The sequence below is a fragment of the Dendrobates tinctorius genome, unplaced genomic scaffold, assembly GCF_039654945.1.
Source record: "Dendrobates tinctorius isolate UK_male_01 unplaced genomic scaffold, ASM3965494v1 ptg000154l, whole genome shotgun sequence".
In the NCBI taxonomy this organism is placed as follows: Eukaryota; Metazoa; Chordata; class Amphibia; order Anura; family Dendrobatidae; genus Dendrobates; species Dendrobates tinctorius.
In genome coordinates this window covers 18,016,808-18,034,445 of record NW_027361821.1, presented here as the reverse complement: position 1 = coordinate 18,034,445, position 17,638 = coordinate 18,016,808, and the positions used below count along the sequence as shown (strand labels likewise).

Here is a 17,638-nt window from a genome sequence, read left to right as displayed (position 1 = left end):
ATAATCAAACACTACATATGCTACTTACATCTGAGTCTTCTAGGGGACTTATCTCTGAATTATATAAAAGATTATTACCTGCCCATCTGGAGACATATCCACTGACTGCTGCTAAGAATAAGTGGGAACGGGACGTTGGCCCCCTGACGGAGGACCAGTGGTCCGATATTCTAGAACAGGTCCCTAAAATGGCGGTTTCTGAGTGCCAGCGGCTTTCGCAAATATATCTCATTCACAGGGTATATAAAACACCCAGCTTATTATTTAAAATGGGACTTAGGCCCAATACACAATGTGTTAGGTGTGGGCAGGATGATGCCCACTTGATGCATGTTATGTGGGAGTGCGGGCACATTGGGGATTTCTGGAGGCAGACCCTGGGACTCATAGCCCAAGTATACCATATCACAATACGACCGTCACCTCGTCTATGTTTGTTGAATTTGTGGGAGGAGGGGGTTGACCCGGACTCTGCAGTGGCCCTGGGAATAGCACGCATCCTGTATCAGGCAAGAAAGATACTTGCATATCATTGGTTGGATCCTATGCCACCAACATTGTCAGAGCTTAAAAATAAACTAAATAATGTCATCAGATTGGAAAGGGGGGCTTATTTAAAAAGAAATGCATTAAGAAAGTTATACAAAATTTGGCAGCCATGGATGGAGTCACCGGGTCTCCCCTCGGGCGCACTGGTACGGGATGCGATGTTGGACCAGTTGCTGTTGTGCTTGCGATGAGGGGATGCTTGGGGGGTGAAAATAAAGTCTAGTGCCCTTTGTGGCGAAGTAGATTTTGAGTGGCGCGGTGGGAGGGAGCTGGGGTGGATTGGACCTGATATCCGTGGGGGGCGGGGGGGGGCGAAATATGATGCGGAGTGGCGCGGCTGGCGGGGATGGTTTTCCCGCTGAAATGAGGCACTGATGTATAATTTTGATTTTTGTTTATTTGTGGAGCCATGTTGTTTATAGGCTCAATTTTATGCAAATATCTGTGTTTTGAGATTTCTTCTTTTTATTTATTCTTACACAGGAAGAGTTTTACCCTTTAAATAATATTTGCTCTCAATGTAAATTTTACTAGCTATATAAGATGTCATATTCTTTCTGTATTGATTCCTGAATGTTTAATAAAAAAGATCTGATTCAAAAAAGAAAAGCAGAAGCTGCTCTTACTTAAAGCGAGTTTTCCGAAAATCTGATATTAATAGCAGTTGAATCCCCTGGGATTTTTTTTTCTATTAATTGTCTATGGGACTACCGGAGATAACTGTATACAGTGCTTTGCGTCTTACGGCAATCCTGTAGGCAATATATGGAGCCGAGGTTCTTGGGATCACAGAGGGTATTCACCAGCAGTTCCCACTGAGTAGTATGTTACCACCTATCCCGTGGATAGGGAATTATTTACTGCCTTGGGAAATCCAATTTTACTAGCCTCCCACACTAGATTATAGAGGGGATCCGAGTGAGAATCCACCCTTTTTAATGTACAGATAAGGCATAGGAACAGAGTTTGACGTGATGTGACAGCCCATTTAGAAGTTATATCTAATTTTAATGTTGCTACATAGAATTGATGTACAGTGTATAATATATTTGCCTATGTCACATTACAGTGGCAAACAACAAAAACAAGCTCTGTGTTGACCTTACACAAGACGTGAATTGTGGCAGATTTTAGCTCCACAGCCAGGAATATTAGGAATTCAACTGTGAGCAGGTTGAAAATCAGGGTCATATTTGGACCAGGCCACTGCTGAAAATTAATTTTTGGACCTACATACAGGTCCCTAATTTCAACCCCAATTCCTGTCCTTATGGGTTTTGAAGAAGGGGAAAATTAACAACTTTGTGCTGAGTGGCAACCAGAACCATGTTTCCAAAAAATTTGTAGCTTTATAGGATTACCAATACATCAGCTAAGTATATTTACAATTTAGAGTATGGAAAAGCTGGGTGAAAAAGGCTTTGCAATCTGTAAAGGCAGCCATGTTAGTTTCATGCAATTTTGTGGCATAAATTATGATTAATTTCTTGGCCACATATGGTCTCACCCCTACATGTCATGTTTTCCCTACTTTTCTCAAAATTCTCAGGGACTGGCGACAAATAAAAACGCCAACAGTTTTATCCCAGAGTTCTGGTGAAAACTGATGAATCGATCCCTTGAGTCTTTTTCAAAGTTGCATATGTTTGATGTGGATTTCTACTTTTTCAGGTTTTCCTGGTTCACCCGGATTTCAAGGAATCCAGGGGACTAAGGGGGAAAGGGGAGACCCAGGAAGACAAGCTTATGGGCAACAAGGGACCCCAGGAAGAGATGGTCCACCAGGACCGCCTGGTCCTCCCGGGCTACCAGGTAATATTTGTCTGCTAGTGCATGAGTCATGACACATAAAAATCAGGTGATCTTGTGTTAATTCATCAATGTGGCTTAGATCTATATTTACATAGCTAACCATCTCCACTTTGCCACCAATATTTTAAAAATGGTAAGGGTATGTCTCCACGGTCAATATTTGCAGCGCTTTGAACGCAGCTCCACCCAAAGCAATGCTGGCTTTTGGTGTACATGCGGTGATTCCGAATGTGTTCATTGAACACGTGTGGAATCACCACATCCTATACATAGACTGTGTAATTTATCTTGCGGAGACTGAGCGTCTCCGCAAGATAAACAGACATTCTGTGGTCTATAAAGACGTGCCGCATGTGCGTATACACAGTTCTGCCACCTGCGTCTTTGAACGCATAGTGGAAATAGGATTTCATAAAATCCCCTCCACTATGCTGTAACATCTGGCCGCTGCAGATTGGACGCTGTGGCTGTACGCAGCGTCCAAACCGCAGCATTTCCTGACCGTGGAAACATACCCCAGCAGTGACAAAAAAAAATCATAACAATTTTTTATTCCTCGCAAAGAACATGCAATATAATTAGCAAATTTTTATACCAAAAACTGCTGCAGAAGCCTTAATACATTGCACTTGTAGCCTATGAGGCATTTTCATGTGTTGAGTTCTGAATTTACCTTAATAGAAGTGTTATTGTCACAAGGAGGGCAGGATGAGAAAAAAGGGAAATATCATATTATCGCAGACTGAGTTTCTAATATGTTGGTCATTTTCTGTGCTTAAAGAGGTGGTCTGAAACTAACATTTATTTTAATCCAAAATGTCTATTTAATGTCATAATCTAATCTCCTTTTTAATATACTTTAATTAGAAGTTCATCCAGTTTAATCGCAAGTGGGAATGAACCCTTAGTGTGCAATATTCTTATCCATGCACAGTGACAGTGCGCTCCCTCACCAGCTCTAATGAGAAATGGCGTGCCGGAAACAGAGCGCACAGTCAGTGACTATTATAAGGAGAAAACCCAGTGAACAGGAAGGGCAAAATCACGAAGACTTGTGTTTTTGATCTGAGTGTCAGATCAATTTTGCCAATGCAGATTATGGATCTGTAAAAAAAATCGGACCGCACTCAGATGTTGTCCGTGTGCTGTTTGTTATTCCTGTACTGATTGATAGGACAAGCTTGAGAAACCATTTTTTTTTCTTCATATGATAAAAATGATGAAACTCTGACCAAACTCTGATGGTAAAATCTGACACACTAAGTAAACTCTGCTGAAAATTTGATCAAAGGCACTGATGAAGCTTGGATTTTTTTTTTCTTTGCATGCAAGAAAAATCACTGATGTCTGAAAGAGTCCTAACTTTGAGCACTTCAGAAAGATCGACATGCAGTCGTTTTCTTGACCATCACACAAATGGCTAACCTTAGATTGACAATTGCAATTTATACATGTAACTTTGCCATTCTTTTTATGATTGTAATCCTTTTTTATGTAGATTTTGGTCCCAGACCAACAAGCAGGGGTGAGCCTGGGAATCCAGGAGGAAAAGGATTGCAAGGGCCACCAGGAAGAATTGGAGCGAAAGGATATAAAGGTGACGTTTAATTTTACTTTTGTACACCATTTCTCTTTCTCACCATCATTGGAAAAGTAAGAAGTAAAGTTTTGTTTTTCTGTTTGTTTTTTAAATTTGTGAACCTATCAATAATTGATACACATTTAAACAGTATTTACAGATAAAGGTAATGTAATTGCACAAGTACAATACAATAGAGAAGGGCTGCACAAATTACATCTACATGAAGGCTGCCAGGACATTTACTATCTGGGAAGGAACATCAGGGCGGGCATAAAATTTCACCATACACACACAAAAACCACTGAAAAATTGTGGTCAACGCACAGACACTTGGTGACAATGTAATACCATCCATCAGAAGATTGAAGTTCAGTCCCACTTCCAGCATACCAAGACCAGACATGGTTGCACCACAGCAGAGATGTCCACAACTCCCCATTGCAAATGTCAATACTGCTAACCATTTTTGGCTCCGGTATTATTTTTATACCCCACTTTGTGACTCTCCTCCCTTCAGAATTGTATTGAGCTCCCTTACAGCTCTGCTGCCATACTTACTGGTGCTCTGTCAGCTGTGGAGGTCCTGCTACTTCCCTGTTCAGCACAGTGACCTTCCAAAACATCCAAATTGTATTCCATCTTGGTTAAAAAAAAACAAAACAGCGTGTTGTATTATTGTGTATATTCCATAGAAAACATCTGATGAGTTTCTGGCATGTAGCATGTTTTTGGGGAAAATATTAATGTTGGCAATTTTTGTGCTTCAGGTGTGTTAATAGTACGTATGATTAATACTTTCAGGAGCCGCTGGTGACTGTGCATGTGGTGGTGGTACTGGTGGCCGTGGACTACCTGGAGATCCTGGGCGTGCAGGTCCACCAGGAAATGATGGATTTCTTGGATTTGATGGGCCACCTGGTGATCCTGGCAGAAGAGGATCTGATGGCCTGCCAGGCAGTTCTGTAAGAAGTTTCTCTATTATTGTAACTAATCGGGATAAACAAGGTTTTCTATTTTATAAAAATGGAAGAAAATATTAAGTGATTGGTGATAGCTAGAATGAGTAGAATTAAGGGCCGACACCTCTTCAGTGCAAATAGCTATGTCATTAACGGAACCTCAGTTGCAATTGTTTTTTTTTTTTCACTCAAAAAATACTTTAGTCCAGCATTGTGGAAATAAAGACCATTCAACTCACCTTGGTCCCAAGCATTCTTTATTACAGCTGCACAGACGGAGATCGTGTTATCGTACCGATTGCTCATTAACTGAAGTTCAGCACCTTGCACTGTATCTGTGTAAGGACGATTCATTCCGCTCATTGACAGGAGTTGGACTTCCTATGACCAAGCATTTATGGATTAAACATCAATGTTTATGTCTGGAATGCCCCGTTAATGAATCATATCTATATGCCTATTGGTGAATGCTGTTTTATTGTAGGTTTTAGATGCAATTTTGTGTGAAATGACAGAAATATATTTTTGTTGTAATTATTTCAAAAGACACAACAGAAAATGCGACAAAAGCTTGGCAAAAGCTGTTATTCAGATGAAATAGATACTTATAGTGAAGAAATCTGCATGGTGGTTGTTCTATAATCCGCTTGAAGTTTTTGAGTAATAAGATTTAGAATCACAAGGAAGGGACCTGTGGGGAGGGTCTTCGGCTGCTGCCCCGGCCCCTCTGCCTTCCTGCCTGTGGTGTCTATATGACAGGTCACTGCTTTGTGAGTGAACTGCCTCTTGCTTGATATTTCACGCCGGTGCCATCCCTCCTGCCGGTGGCTGCACATGCTCTAATTGAGATCTCGGCTCAATTAAATCCCTAAAGGAAGACACTACACAGCGCATTGTAGATTTTTACTTGCCACCCAGTGTATTCTTGTTTTTTTTTTTCTGTTATTCTGTATTGTCACGTAAGCACATTCTGAAATTATATTACGAAAAATCGGAAATGGTCAGCAAATTGACCATTATTCACAGCAAAAAGCAACATATTACGGACAGATGTTGCTGGAGATTTCATCCTATGGTTTGCGAAAGGTTACATCCATGAGGGAAATATATTGCCAATCTGCAGGAAATTTATATTTGAAAAGAAAAATAATGCTCTTAATTCTGCAAAACAATATTTAAATCGCAGTCGCATTGTACAGAAACATGCTGCAGAGTTTAAAGGTTTATTCCCCTAAAGAACATCCACAGTATAGGGGATACGGTAACTTGATAAATGCTGGTAGTCCTACTGCTGGGAGTCACAGTGATGCCAAGAACTGGGCTGTGCAGCCCAACCCTACATGTTGTGAAGGTGCACATCCTCAACCTTTGTTTAATGAATTGTCAACAGGCCTGCTGAAGAAAGCAGAGTACAGTGCTTGGCTTTCTCCAGCAGTTCCATAGATAGTAAATGGAGTTGGGAGTCGAGAATTCCATACTTAGGATTGCCGGAGGTCCCAGCAGTCATCAAGGTATCCCCTATCTGAAGGATAAGGAATAACATATTATTTTCAAAATAACTTTTTAGGTGCAGAATCTGCAGAATATATCCATAGAACTTTTGCAGCATGTAAAGTCACAATTACGTTTTCAATTCTAATTTATTTTGCGTAACGGAACAAATTATGTCTCTATCCTTAGGGATCTCCAGGACAGCCCGGCGCTCCAGGACCAAAGGGGGAAAAGGGAGATCCAATCTTTCCCTCTGGCGTAGGCACACGTGGAGACCCCGGATCTGTTGGGCTTAGAGGTGCCCCTGGATCTCAAGGAAACCCAGGAAGGGATGGATTGCCAGGCCTTGCTGGCCGAAAAGGCGCACCTGTAAGCTTTCATTGATCCATGGAACTATTTTAGCAAGTATTTACAGAACAATATGTAGAATAAACAGCATTCCTTCCAATAATGTAAATTTCACTGTAATACCTAAACATACCCATACAGAAGCCTCTGTTCTACCAGATGATTCTATTAGGATCTGCTTGGGTTCTAATATATGACTCTCATCGACACCAAAGACTAATTTGACATGTTGTTAGGACACCCTTTATGTTTAGTCCACAAAATGGTTACTGTTGATTTTACGTTTACATCTAGAACTCTGAAAACCTACTCAACAAATGAATAAACCAAATTAAATTAAAGTCCAAATTATGAAGACTTAAAAAATATTTTATCAATTACACAATAAAAGCAAAACCAGACAAAAAAGACATAATGCAATACCATAAAAATGTCATAATGTATGAAGGTAGTTACATAGTAAACACATAAGCCATAAGTAAATATAGTGATCATAAAAATTCCATCCGCAACAAAGTGCATATAATGAGCAAGTAAAGAGTATAAAAACTCAAATAAAGTGCATAGGAAATGTAATAAGATCATAGATACCCGTGATCAATGGCTACATGCGTCTCCAAATCCCTCTAGAACTCTGTTTCAAGTATCTACTACTTAATAGTGTGTATGGAAAGAATTGCCCTGTTTGCACAACCCCTTGTGTTCCCCTAGTGTTTTTTATGATATGTTTACTCTCATTTATGTTACCATTCCATCAAGCTTGTATGCGTTCTCGCTTAGGTAATGGAGATATTACCGTGTGTTTCTCTTCAATTTCTAGGGAGATGGTGGAATCGGCAATCCTGGAGAGAAGGGTTTTCCAGGACAACCTGGTCAAAAGGGAAGTCGTGGAGATAGTGGTCTTCCAGGTGTTGGCTTTCCAGGTTTACCAGGTTCTCGTGGGCTTCCTGGTGACCCAGGTTTACCAGGACTGGATGGACAACCTGGACCTTCTGGACCTCCTGGTATGTAATTAGAAATTCCATGAAATTATCACATTTCTTTTTAAGATTAATTCTATGGAAAGATAAAGTAAAAAAATGCTAAATGCAAAATATGAAATTTATATATATATTTATATATATATATATATATATATATATATATATATATATATATATATATATATTATGTACATACATACATATATATATCCTTACATCTTTAACTTTAGGCCTTCTAGAGATTATTTCATCTTTAACTTGCTAGACTGTTCATAATAACAGTAATTTTCACCACGGGTGCCCAAACTATTACATGCCACTGTATATACTGACACTTAGTGAAAGGAAGTCCACCTGTGTGCAGTCTAAGTATGTGCCTTATGAAGGTTATTCCTTGCACCAGAAATTTTTAGGGGCTTCATCGCAAAAGGGGTGAATACAAATTCACATGCCAATGTTTAGTTATTTGATCCTCTAAATTTAATTTTTATACTGTATGTTTCTCAATTCACTTCATCAACATAGACTATTTAGTGCTGATGCATTACACATGAATAGGATAACAAAAATATTTAAACACAGGTTGTAATGTATCAAAATAGCGAAAAAGCCAAGGGGTGAATACTTTCGCAAGCCACTATATATAGTCCCATATACAGCTCCATGTTCTGTTTTATCATGCCACTAATTATTTCTCACTAGTTATCAGATTCATATGTTAATAATAGAGAAATCTAAATGAAATCATTATTTGGAGTGACAACCCTTTGCCTTCAAAACATCATAACCGCACACGATTTGTGAAGGAACTCGACAGGGAGGTTGATCCAAACATCTTGGAGAATGAACTACAGATCTTCTGTGGATGTAGGTTTACATAAATCATTCTTTCTTTTCATGTGATCCCAAACAGACTCAATGAACAGGACTCTATGCCGTTCGTATCTTCATGCTGAAAATAGCTTTTAATGACATTGTCTCTCTATATTTGGGATTGTTGTCCTTCTGAAGAATACATTTGAAGCCAATCAGATGCCGCCTTGATAATATTGCATTATGGATAAGTATCTGCCTATATTTCTTTGCATTGACCAAATCCCCAGCTCCATTTTCTGAAATGTAACCCCAAACTTACAAGACACTCCACCATGCTTCATTGCTACCTGCAGACACTCATTATTGTATCACTCTCCAGTCATTCATCGAAAAAACTGTTACAGCCAAATATTTCACAATTTGACTCATCAGTCTAAAGCAGGGATGTCAATCTCAAATACTCAGAGGGCCAAAATTAAAAGCTTGGACACAACCAGTGAGGAAGTTTTTCCTTATCATCAAATATAACGATTAACTTTTCCATATGGAAACAAACTTAAAGGGGTTGTGTCATGAACAAAGTACATTTTAATGAATCTTTGAATGAAATATTGGAATAATATAATATGTTATGTAAAAGCAGTAAGAAGCAAATGACGCAATGGCTTAATTTAAATATGCAATAATACCAAAGGATAAACTTGAATAATACAGATAATAACGTATGATGCAAATAAAAGTGTCCCCAAACACAGTATGACACACCCACAGTGAATTCCTCCACAGTATTCTCCACACTCACGGTATGATGACTCTACTGAACCCCCTCCCTCAATCCACCAGACAAAGAATGGGGATCCCATCACAGTATTCTCCAACTGTAATCCCCACACAGCCCTTCATACAGTACCATTTAATAGCCATACAATGTGATCCATACAGTAAAATGTACCCCATATATAGCTCCACACAGCATAGTGGCCTCATATATTGCTCCATACAGTATAGTGGCCTCATATAGCGCTCCATACGGTATAATGGCCCAATATAGTTCTCCATACAGTATAATAGCCTCACATAGTGCTCCATACAGTGTAATTGCCCCTAAAAAAGTACTCTGCTCCGTACAGTATAATGACCTCAAACAGTCTTCCATACATTATAAAGGTCCCCACTTAGTGCTCCATACAGTATAATGGTCCCACACAGTGCTCCATACAATATAATGGACACCACATAGTCCTGCATAAAGTGTGATGGGCCCCACACATTGCTCCATATAGTATAATGGGCACGACATAGTGCTCCATATGGAATTATGTCCTCACATAGTGCTCCATAGTGTATAAAGCTCCCCACATAAAAAAAACAAACAAAAAAAACCTCTGCCCGTTCCCCCGCTGCTCCGGTCTATTCATGGTATCTTCAGATCCTCTGCACATCTCGGTACAGCAGATGTGTTGTAGTGGCATCATTGCGCCTGCTGCTCAGGCAAAATAGACTCTGGGGACCTGCCCAGTGTCGCAGGCCAAATATACTCACCCTGTGAGCCAGATTGGGCTCTCTGGCCAGAGTTTGTTCTATGTGGTGTAAAGCATCTGCTCCAATTCATCTGTAGCCAAGTTGCTATGTTTTCATTCATTGTTGAGTTCTTTGACCTTGTTTCCATGTCAAAAGTATGGTTTTTGGCCACAATTCTTCCCTGAAGGCCGCCTTCTACCAGACTTCTCTGACGAGTAGATTGGTGTAGCTGGGCCCTGCTGGTTCTACCAGTGCTGACCTGATGGCACTGCTAGACTTGTTCCAATTTTGAAGACAAGTAAACATGATGTGTCTTTCATCTGCTGCGCTAAGTTTCCTTGGCCGACCACTGCATCTACTGTCCTTGACGTTTCCCGTTTCTTGATGTGTTCAGTGCTGAGAAATACAGGCAGATACTTCTTCATCATTCAGTGCCATCAGGGAGGCATTTAATGGACTCAAAATATATACTGCAGCAGGACAATACCCCAAATAAACAGCCTGTGTCCTAAAAAATTACATTTAGCGTAAAGAAGAGTAAGGAGTTATGGAAATGATGATATGGTCCCCACAGAGCCCTGATCTCAACATTATTGTGCCTGTCTGGGATTGCATGAAAACACAGACGCATTGCACAACCGACATCCACACAAGATCTGTGGTTAGTTCTCCAAGAAGTTTGGTACACCCTTCCTGCCAAATTCCTGCAAAAACTGTGTGCAGCTGGATCTAGACGAATTTTTATTTTGATGGTGTTTTGAAGAGAAAGGAGGTCACACCAAATATTCATTTTATTTAGGTTTGTATTTTGTTCATTTATTTTGTTAATTGTTAAAAAATAAACTATTAACATTTATATTTAAAAAAGAAAACATTTGCGGTTTGCAGCATTTATTCCACACCTGCCTCCACGGTATAATACACTGCTCAAAAAAATAAAGGGAACACTTAAACAACAGAATATAACTCCAAGTAAATCAAACTTCTGTTAAATCAAACTGTCCACTTAGGAAGCAACACTAATTGACAATCAATTTCACATGCTGTTGTGCAAATGGAATAGACAACAGCAGTGCTCCTCCTGTTCCCCCTTGCACAAAGGCTGAGGTAGCGGTCCTGCTGCTGGGTTAGTGCCCTCCTACGGCCCACTCCACGTCTCCTGGTGTACAGGCCTGTCTCTTGGTAGCGCATCCAGCCTTTGGACACTACAATGACAGACACAGCAAACCTTCTTGCCACAGCTCGCATTGATGTGCCATCCTGAGTAAGCTGCACTACCTGAGCCACTTGTGTGAGTCCGTCTCATGCTACCACGAGTGTGAAAGCACAACCAACATTCAAAAGTGACCAAAACATCAGTCAGAAAGCATTGGTACTGAGATGTGGTCTGTGGTCCCCACCTGCTGAACCACTGCTTTATTGAGGGTGTCTTGATAATTGCCAATAATTTCCATCTGTTGGCTATTCCATTTGCACAACAGCATGTGAAATTGATTGTCAATCAGTGTTGCTTCCTAAGTGGACAGTTGATTTCACAGAAGTTTGATTCACTTGGAGTTATATTCTGTTGTTTGAGTGTTTCCTTTATTTTTTGAGCAGTGTATATTAAACAGAGTTCAAATGTATAGAATATTGAAGAACACAGATCATACTATTAAATACGGTATATTAAATGTATTGTGTAATCATATATATAGTATGATTTTCTATGCTTTTTTGATCCCTTACTTTCTAGTGTATTCCTGTCAGCCCGACATAAATAGTTGCTATCCATATAAATAATTTTTTTGTATAGTATTTGGTTTTTACAAGTCAGCAGGAGGTGTTATTACAGATGCAATATGGTGATAGCCTCAAGCTCCGTTGATTTGGGAATCCATTCCAACATCTCCAATGCCCTCGACGACTCGGCTGTGGTCTATGCTTCTCAAACTTGCATTTTTTTTTTATAAAAGTTTTGTATCTACTCTTTCTGCTTTTGCTTGTGTATTAAATTATTTTCAGTTTTCTGCTTTTGCATATTTAACTTGTAAAATCAGCCAAATATATTCACTACAATGGTGATGTATTAGTAAAGTGCACCATATGTTGTAATAATTGGATACCATCAGAAATAATTCTGTTGTACTAAGGGGGGGGAGCAAGCTAAATCTAATATCAGTATCAATGTCAGTAATGAAAGATATATATATATATGTGAGTCATCCATCTTATTCTTCTCTGAAATAGTGCCATTTTATGAAACATTACAAAAGGTTGAGCATACATACTTTTAGACTGAAAGCCGAGGCTTTAAGGGTTGGGAAACGCAGACCTTTACATAAGGAGTAACTTGCCTGAAAGCATACACAGATATTTCAAGTAAAAACATTATCATGTGGAAATGTGAATATATTTATGCTGCTGTAAACCTTTCTCTCTGGAGAGATTTTCTGACCTATGTCTAACCTGTCCTCCTTTGCTTAACTGGTATAGGTGACTGCTGCTGCGGGGACAATGTTGGTAATGGAGACTTAGTCACAGAGGGAGGTGAGAGGATAGATCCTAGAGGTTGAAGATAAAGTCAGCTGTGAGATCCATGGGATCTCCTGGTTGGAACCTCTGGATTTGCATGCATGTTACATCTAGTCATTTGATCCATAGCTTGGTAGACATTATTAGGAATGTTTCTGCTCAGTGACTTTATATACACGGGGCTGGATTTTGACGTCAGTCAGTACTGGAATGCCTTGTGATAAAGAATGGTGTGGAGCAATGGTGAATGATGGCTGCTTTGAGCCTTCTGCTCACTATTGTCACAGGCTTGTAACAAACTTTCATACTGATTGCTAACTCATCGAAAGTCATTTATTTCCATTATATTTATTAATGTCACCATCACAGCTAAGGATGTTTCACTTGTACATAAAAATGGGCCAATAGTAACTAACGTAGCAGATAAAACGCTTATGGCAACGTATAAAGTGGTGACCCAAGGTCTTGTTACAGCAATGAGACAAATGTTCTTTGTGATTTGCGTGTAAATGCCATTTAATTAGACCTGTTCTAGTTTTCAGGAATTATTATTTTTATTCCCAATGTGTTGAAAATAGACTTTTTGGTTATGTTGCAGAATTCTGCTATTTCATTCCAGACTTTTAGAAACAAAGATTAGGTTATATTGAAATATTAGATTTAAATAGACTAATTAAATTGATTAAATGGAATCTGTCAGTAGGATCACCCCTCCTAAGCAGTCTATATGGGTATGTAGGGCATAGGAAGTTGAATAAAATTATATATTGATATCTGTGATCAGATGTCTTATTGCAGAGAAATGCACATGTAAATGAGCTGTTAAGATCTATGGGCCAGACATAGATGTCCCTAAGAATCTGCCTCCAGAGATTATTTAACATGAAAAGGATGTGAGACATGTAGATCAGGAGAGCAGACTGTCAGTCATTACATGTCTCACACTGGTAATGCCAACATTAATCTAAAATAAGCTCTGGAGGCAGAAGATTAGCACAACTTATTTTTAAATCTACATAACCACTGACTTATGTAAGACTATATTTCCAATGTTAGAGGTGTTTACAGCCTTTAAAATGCTTTCCTATTTTTTTTTTTATCCCAGAAAACACCACATCATCGGGTGACTATATGATATTTCAAAGCATGGATGCACTGTAAAGTAGCTAAACAACAGCAAAATTTGAATCCCTAGCAAATGCTGCTACAAATCAAAAGATATATATGTAATCTAGTAGAAAAGATATGTTACTGTTAATATTATTGTTTGTAGTATCCAAGTAGGACTATGTAATTAGATGTTCTACGCTAAAACAGGGAAAGCATATAAAACAAGAACAATGAAGCGTATAATGAACAATAAAATTGCAATATTTTATTAGAAGTACTAAAATGGACAAACAGTACATTTAAAACAGTGCCAATAGTGCATGGTGATGAGCCAAAGAAAATAAGTGGCACCACCAGATAGATGGTGGACAAGACTAAAATGTAATGCTAATACACCATAAGGAAAGAAGGGTTAAAATGTGAGCAGCTAATGTACCAAGCATAGTAAGTTTGCATCTAAACCACTAATCATAAATTGTATATAACATATTCCAATGATTCAACACAGTTGAAGTGCCTACAATGCATCTATGGTACACCACTAAAGTGTGGATATTTGACCCATAGTATCCTAAATAGATATCACAAATATAGTTAGCATGTCTTACCAGGAACCATGTGGTGGTGCCATTTCCCCTACGTGCGTAGGTGGTGCCTTCCCCTGACAGGCACACCGCCGAAACGCGCGTAGAGGAAGTGGCACCATCGCATGGTTCCTGATAAGACATGCTAACTGTATTTGTGATATCTTTTTAGGATACTATGGGTCAAATATCCACACTTTAGTGGTGCACCATAGATGCATTGTAGGCACTTCAGCTGTGTTGAATCATTGGAATATGTTATATACAATTTATGATTAGTGTATTAACATTATATTTTAGTCTTGCCCACTATCTGGTGGTGCCACTTATCTTCTTTGGCTCATCACCATGCACTATTGGCACTGTTTTAAATGTACATTTTGTCCTTTTAGTAATTCTAATAAAATAATGCAATTTTATTGTAAAGTAGCTAGTAAACCTAAACAGATTTGCTGTATACTAGCAATAGCTTTAAGCTTTAGTTGACCATAAGATGATTAGAATAAGTGGTTTCTTCACAGTTGTCCTGTTTATTCAATCTGAGCCACGCCATCAGGTTTCATTTACATGGCTAGGGTACTGTGCAAGAATTAGTTGAAGGTTGCTAATGGATAGTAAAATAATAAATTTTATTTGTTCCATTTCCAGGCATCATTTTATAGGAGTGGAACATTAGATAGTGGGGCTATTGCATATAGGAAGAAGGGCTGTATGTGCACTTATTGGCACTTTTGCATCATTTGAGATTCATTCACTGGTCATAAATTAATCATCATCCATAATGTTTGATATGTTTAAATCATAGCCTTAACCCACATTACAGCATCTTTTACATCATTCAATGCACGTCCGATGTTTTCATCTGCCTCTTAAGTTTGGTTGTGGCATGCAAACGAAATGTCATTTCTCATAAATTAACTGATTATTGTTCTGCCAGGCTTGACGTTGCCGTGTATCATTGCTGGAGACGTTGGAGATCCAGGAACTCCTGGCAACTCCGGACTTCCAGGTATTTTAAGAATGTCTATACATATAGCCTTGCAAAAATTGTGCAAATAACACAGTACTTCATTTCCTGTCGATCAGTTACATCTTTGGCTGATGGTCTGTTGAAGCCCACTCCCTTCACCAAGTGCAAACAGGTCACAGCAAAAGGGGTTTCTGCTGCAGCCAATTGTCTTACAACCACACACAGTGACATGGCTGAGACACACTGAAGAATTCTTTATATGTGTTTGACATTTAATTGTAATTTGAGACTTGCTGATGGCCAGTTAACCCCTTCCCGACCAATGACGCCACATAGGCGTCATGAAAACCTGTGCCATTATGACCAGTGACGCCTATGTGGCGTCATGACTCTAAAGCCCCCCTGCGGGTCGGGTGACCGGGGTCACTGAAAGGTCACCCAACCCGCAGATACAGGGGGCTTTGTACTTCACCACATGGGGCGTGGCTTCGCACCCACGTGGCTAGGATCGCTCTGATTGGCTGTTAAAAGTGAAACAGCCAATCAGAGCGATAGTAATATTTCATCAATGAAAATTGATGAAATATTACAATCCAGCCATGTCCGATGCTGCAGTAGCATCGGACATGGCTGGTGACACCGATCCTCCCCCCTCCCCCCCGGTTAACGGGGCGATCTGCCCCTCGCCACTGAATGACAGCGGCGATGTGACGCCGCTGTCATCATCTGCTCCCCCAGCCTTCCCTCCGCTCCCCCTGCCTTACGATTACCTCCCCTCCCACCGCCCGGTACCTACTGAGTGCCGCTATCGCTCCTGGTGTCCCACGGTCCCGGACCATGGGCGCCGCCATATTGGAAAATGGCGAGCGCATGCACAGTGCGCCCGTCGGCTACAGATTCCATTCATTCATTTTGATCACTGTGATAAACTCTCACAGTGATCAAAATATAATGAAAAGTAAATAACCCCCCCCCTTTATCACTCCCAGAGGCAGGAACGAATAATGAAATAAAGAAATTATTTTTATTTTTATTTTTCCATTAGGGTTAGGTTTGGAAATAGGGTTAGAATTAGGGTTAGGTTTGGAAATAGGGTTAGGGTTGTAAATAGGGTTAGGGTTGGAATTAGGGTTAGGGTTGGAATTAGGGTTAGAGTGGAATTAGGGTTAGGGTTGGAATTAGGGTTAGAATTAAGGTTAGAGTCGGAATTAGGGTTAAAATTAGGGTTAGGGATGTGTTGGGGTTAGGGTTGGGATTAGGGTTAGGCTTGTGGTTAGGACTATGGTTAGGGTTGGGATTATGGTTAGGGGTGTGTTGGGGTTATAGTTTGGGTTGGGATTAGGGTTAGTGATGTGTTGGGTTTAGGGCTGTGGTTAGGGGTGTGTTGGGATTAGGGTTGGAGTTAGAATTGAGGGGTTTCCACTGTTTAGGCACATCAGGGGGTCTCCAAACGTGAAATGGTGCAACCATTGATTCCAGTCAATTTTGCGTTTAAAAATTCAAACGGTGCTCCCTCCCTTCCAAGCCCCGACGTGTGCCCAAACAGTGGTTTACCCCAACATATGGGGTATCAGCGTACTCAGGAAAAACTGCACAACAACATTGGGGGTCTAATTTCTCCTGTTACCCTTGGGAAAATAAAAAATTGGGGGCTAAAATATTTTTGTGGGAAAAAAATGATTTTTTATTTTCACATCTTTGTGTTATAAACTTCTGTGAAGCACTTGGGGGTTCAAAGTGCTCACCAGACATCTAGACAAGTTCCTTGGAAGGTCTAGTTTCCAAAATGGGGTCACTTGTGGGGGTTTCTACTGTTTAGGCACATCTGGGGCTCTGCAAACGTAACGATGACCACAGATCATTCCATCAAAGACTGCATTTCAAAACGTCACTACTTCCATTCCGAGCCCTTAGGTGTGCCCAAACAATGGTTCCCCCCCCCCATATATAGGGTACCAGCGTACTCAGGAAAAACTGGACAACAACTTTTGGGGTCCAATTTCTCCTGTTACCCTTGTGAAAATAAAAATTTGCGAGCTAAAAAATCATTTTTTGAGGAAAAAAGATATTTTTTTATTTTCACAGCTTTGTGTTATAAACTTCTGTGAAGCACTCGGGGGTACAAAGTGCTCATGACACATCTAGATAAGTTCCTTGGGGGGTCTAGTTTCCAAAATGGGGTCACTTGTGGGGGATTTCCACAGTTTAGGTACATCAGGGGCTCTGCAAATGTAACATGACGCCCGCAGACCATTCCATCAAAGTCAGCATTTCATAATGTCACTACTTCCCTTCCGAGCCCCGACGAGTACCCAAACAGTGGTCGCCCCACATGTGGGGTACCAGCGTACTCAGGATAGACTGGACAACAACTTTTGGGGTCCAATTTCTCCTGGTAC

The 17,638-nt window shown here is 40.0% G+C and overlaps 1 protein-coding gene across 2 annotated transcripts in view; it reads left to right on the top strand.

The window, feature by feature from the left end:
- COL4A6 (collagen type IV alpha 6 chain) overlaps positions 1 to 17,638 on the top strand; it is a 447,495-nt gene that overhangs the window by 363,187 nt on the left and 66,670 nt on the right. The window contains exons 20-26 of one of the 2 annotated variants that reach the window (XM_073547637.1): positions 2,221 to 2,361; positions 3,860 to 3,958; positions 4,745 to 4,905; positions 6,583 to 6,762; positions 7,562 to 7,745; positions 12,537 to 12,590; positions 15,207 to 15,278. In XM_073547637.1, coding sequence (XP_073403738.1) covers positions 2,221 to 2,361; positions 3,860 to 3,958; positions 4,745 to 4,905; positions 6,583 to 6,762; positions 7,562 to 7,745; positions 12,537 to 12,590; positions 15,207 to 15,278 — 891 coding nt within the window. The remainder of the gene's footprint in view (positions 1 to 2,220; positions 2,362 to 3,859; positions 3,959 to 4,744; positions 4,906 to 6,582; positions 6,763 to 7,561; positions 7,746 to 12,536; positions 12,591 to 15,206; positions 15,279 to 17,638) is intronic. The other variant, XM_073547638.1, reaches the window with a different exon arrangement.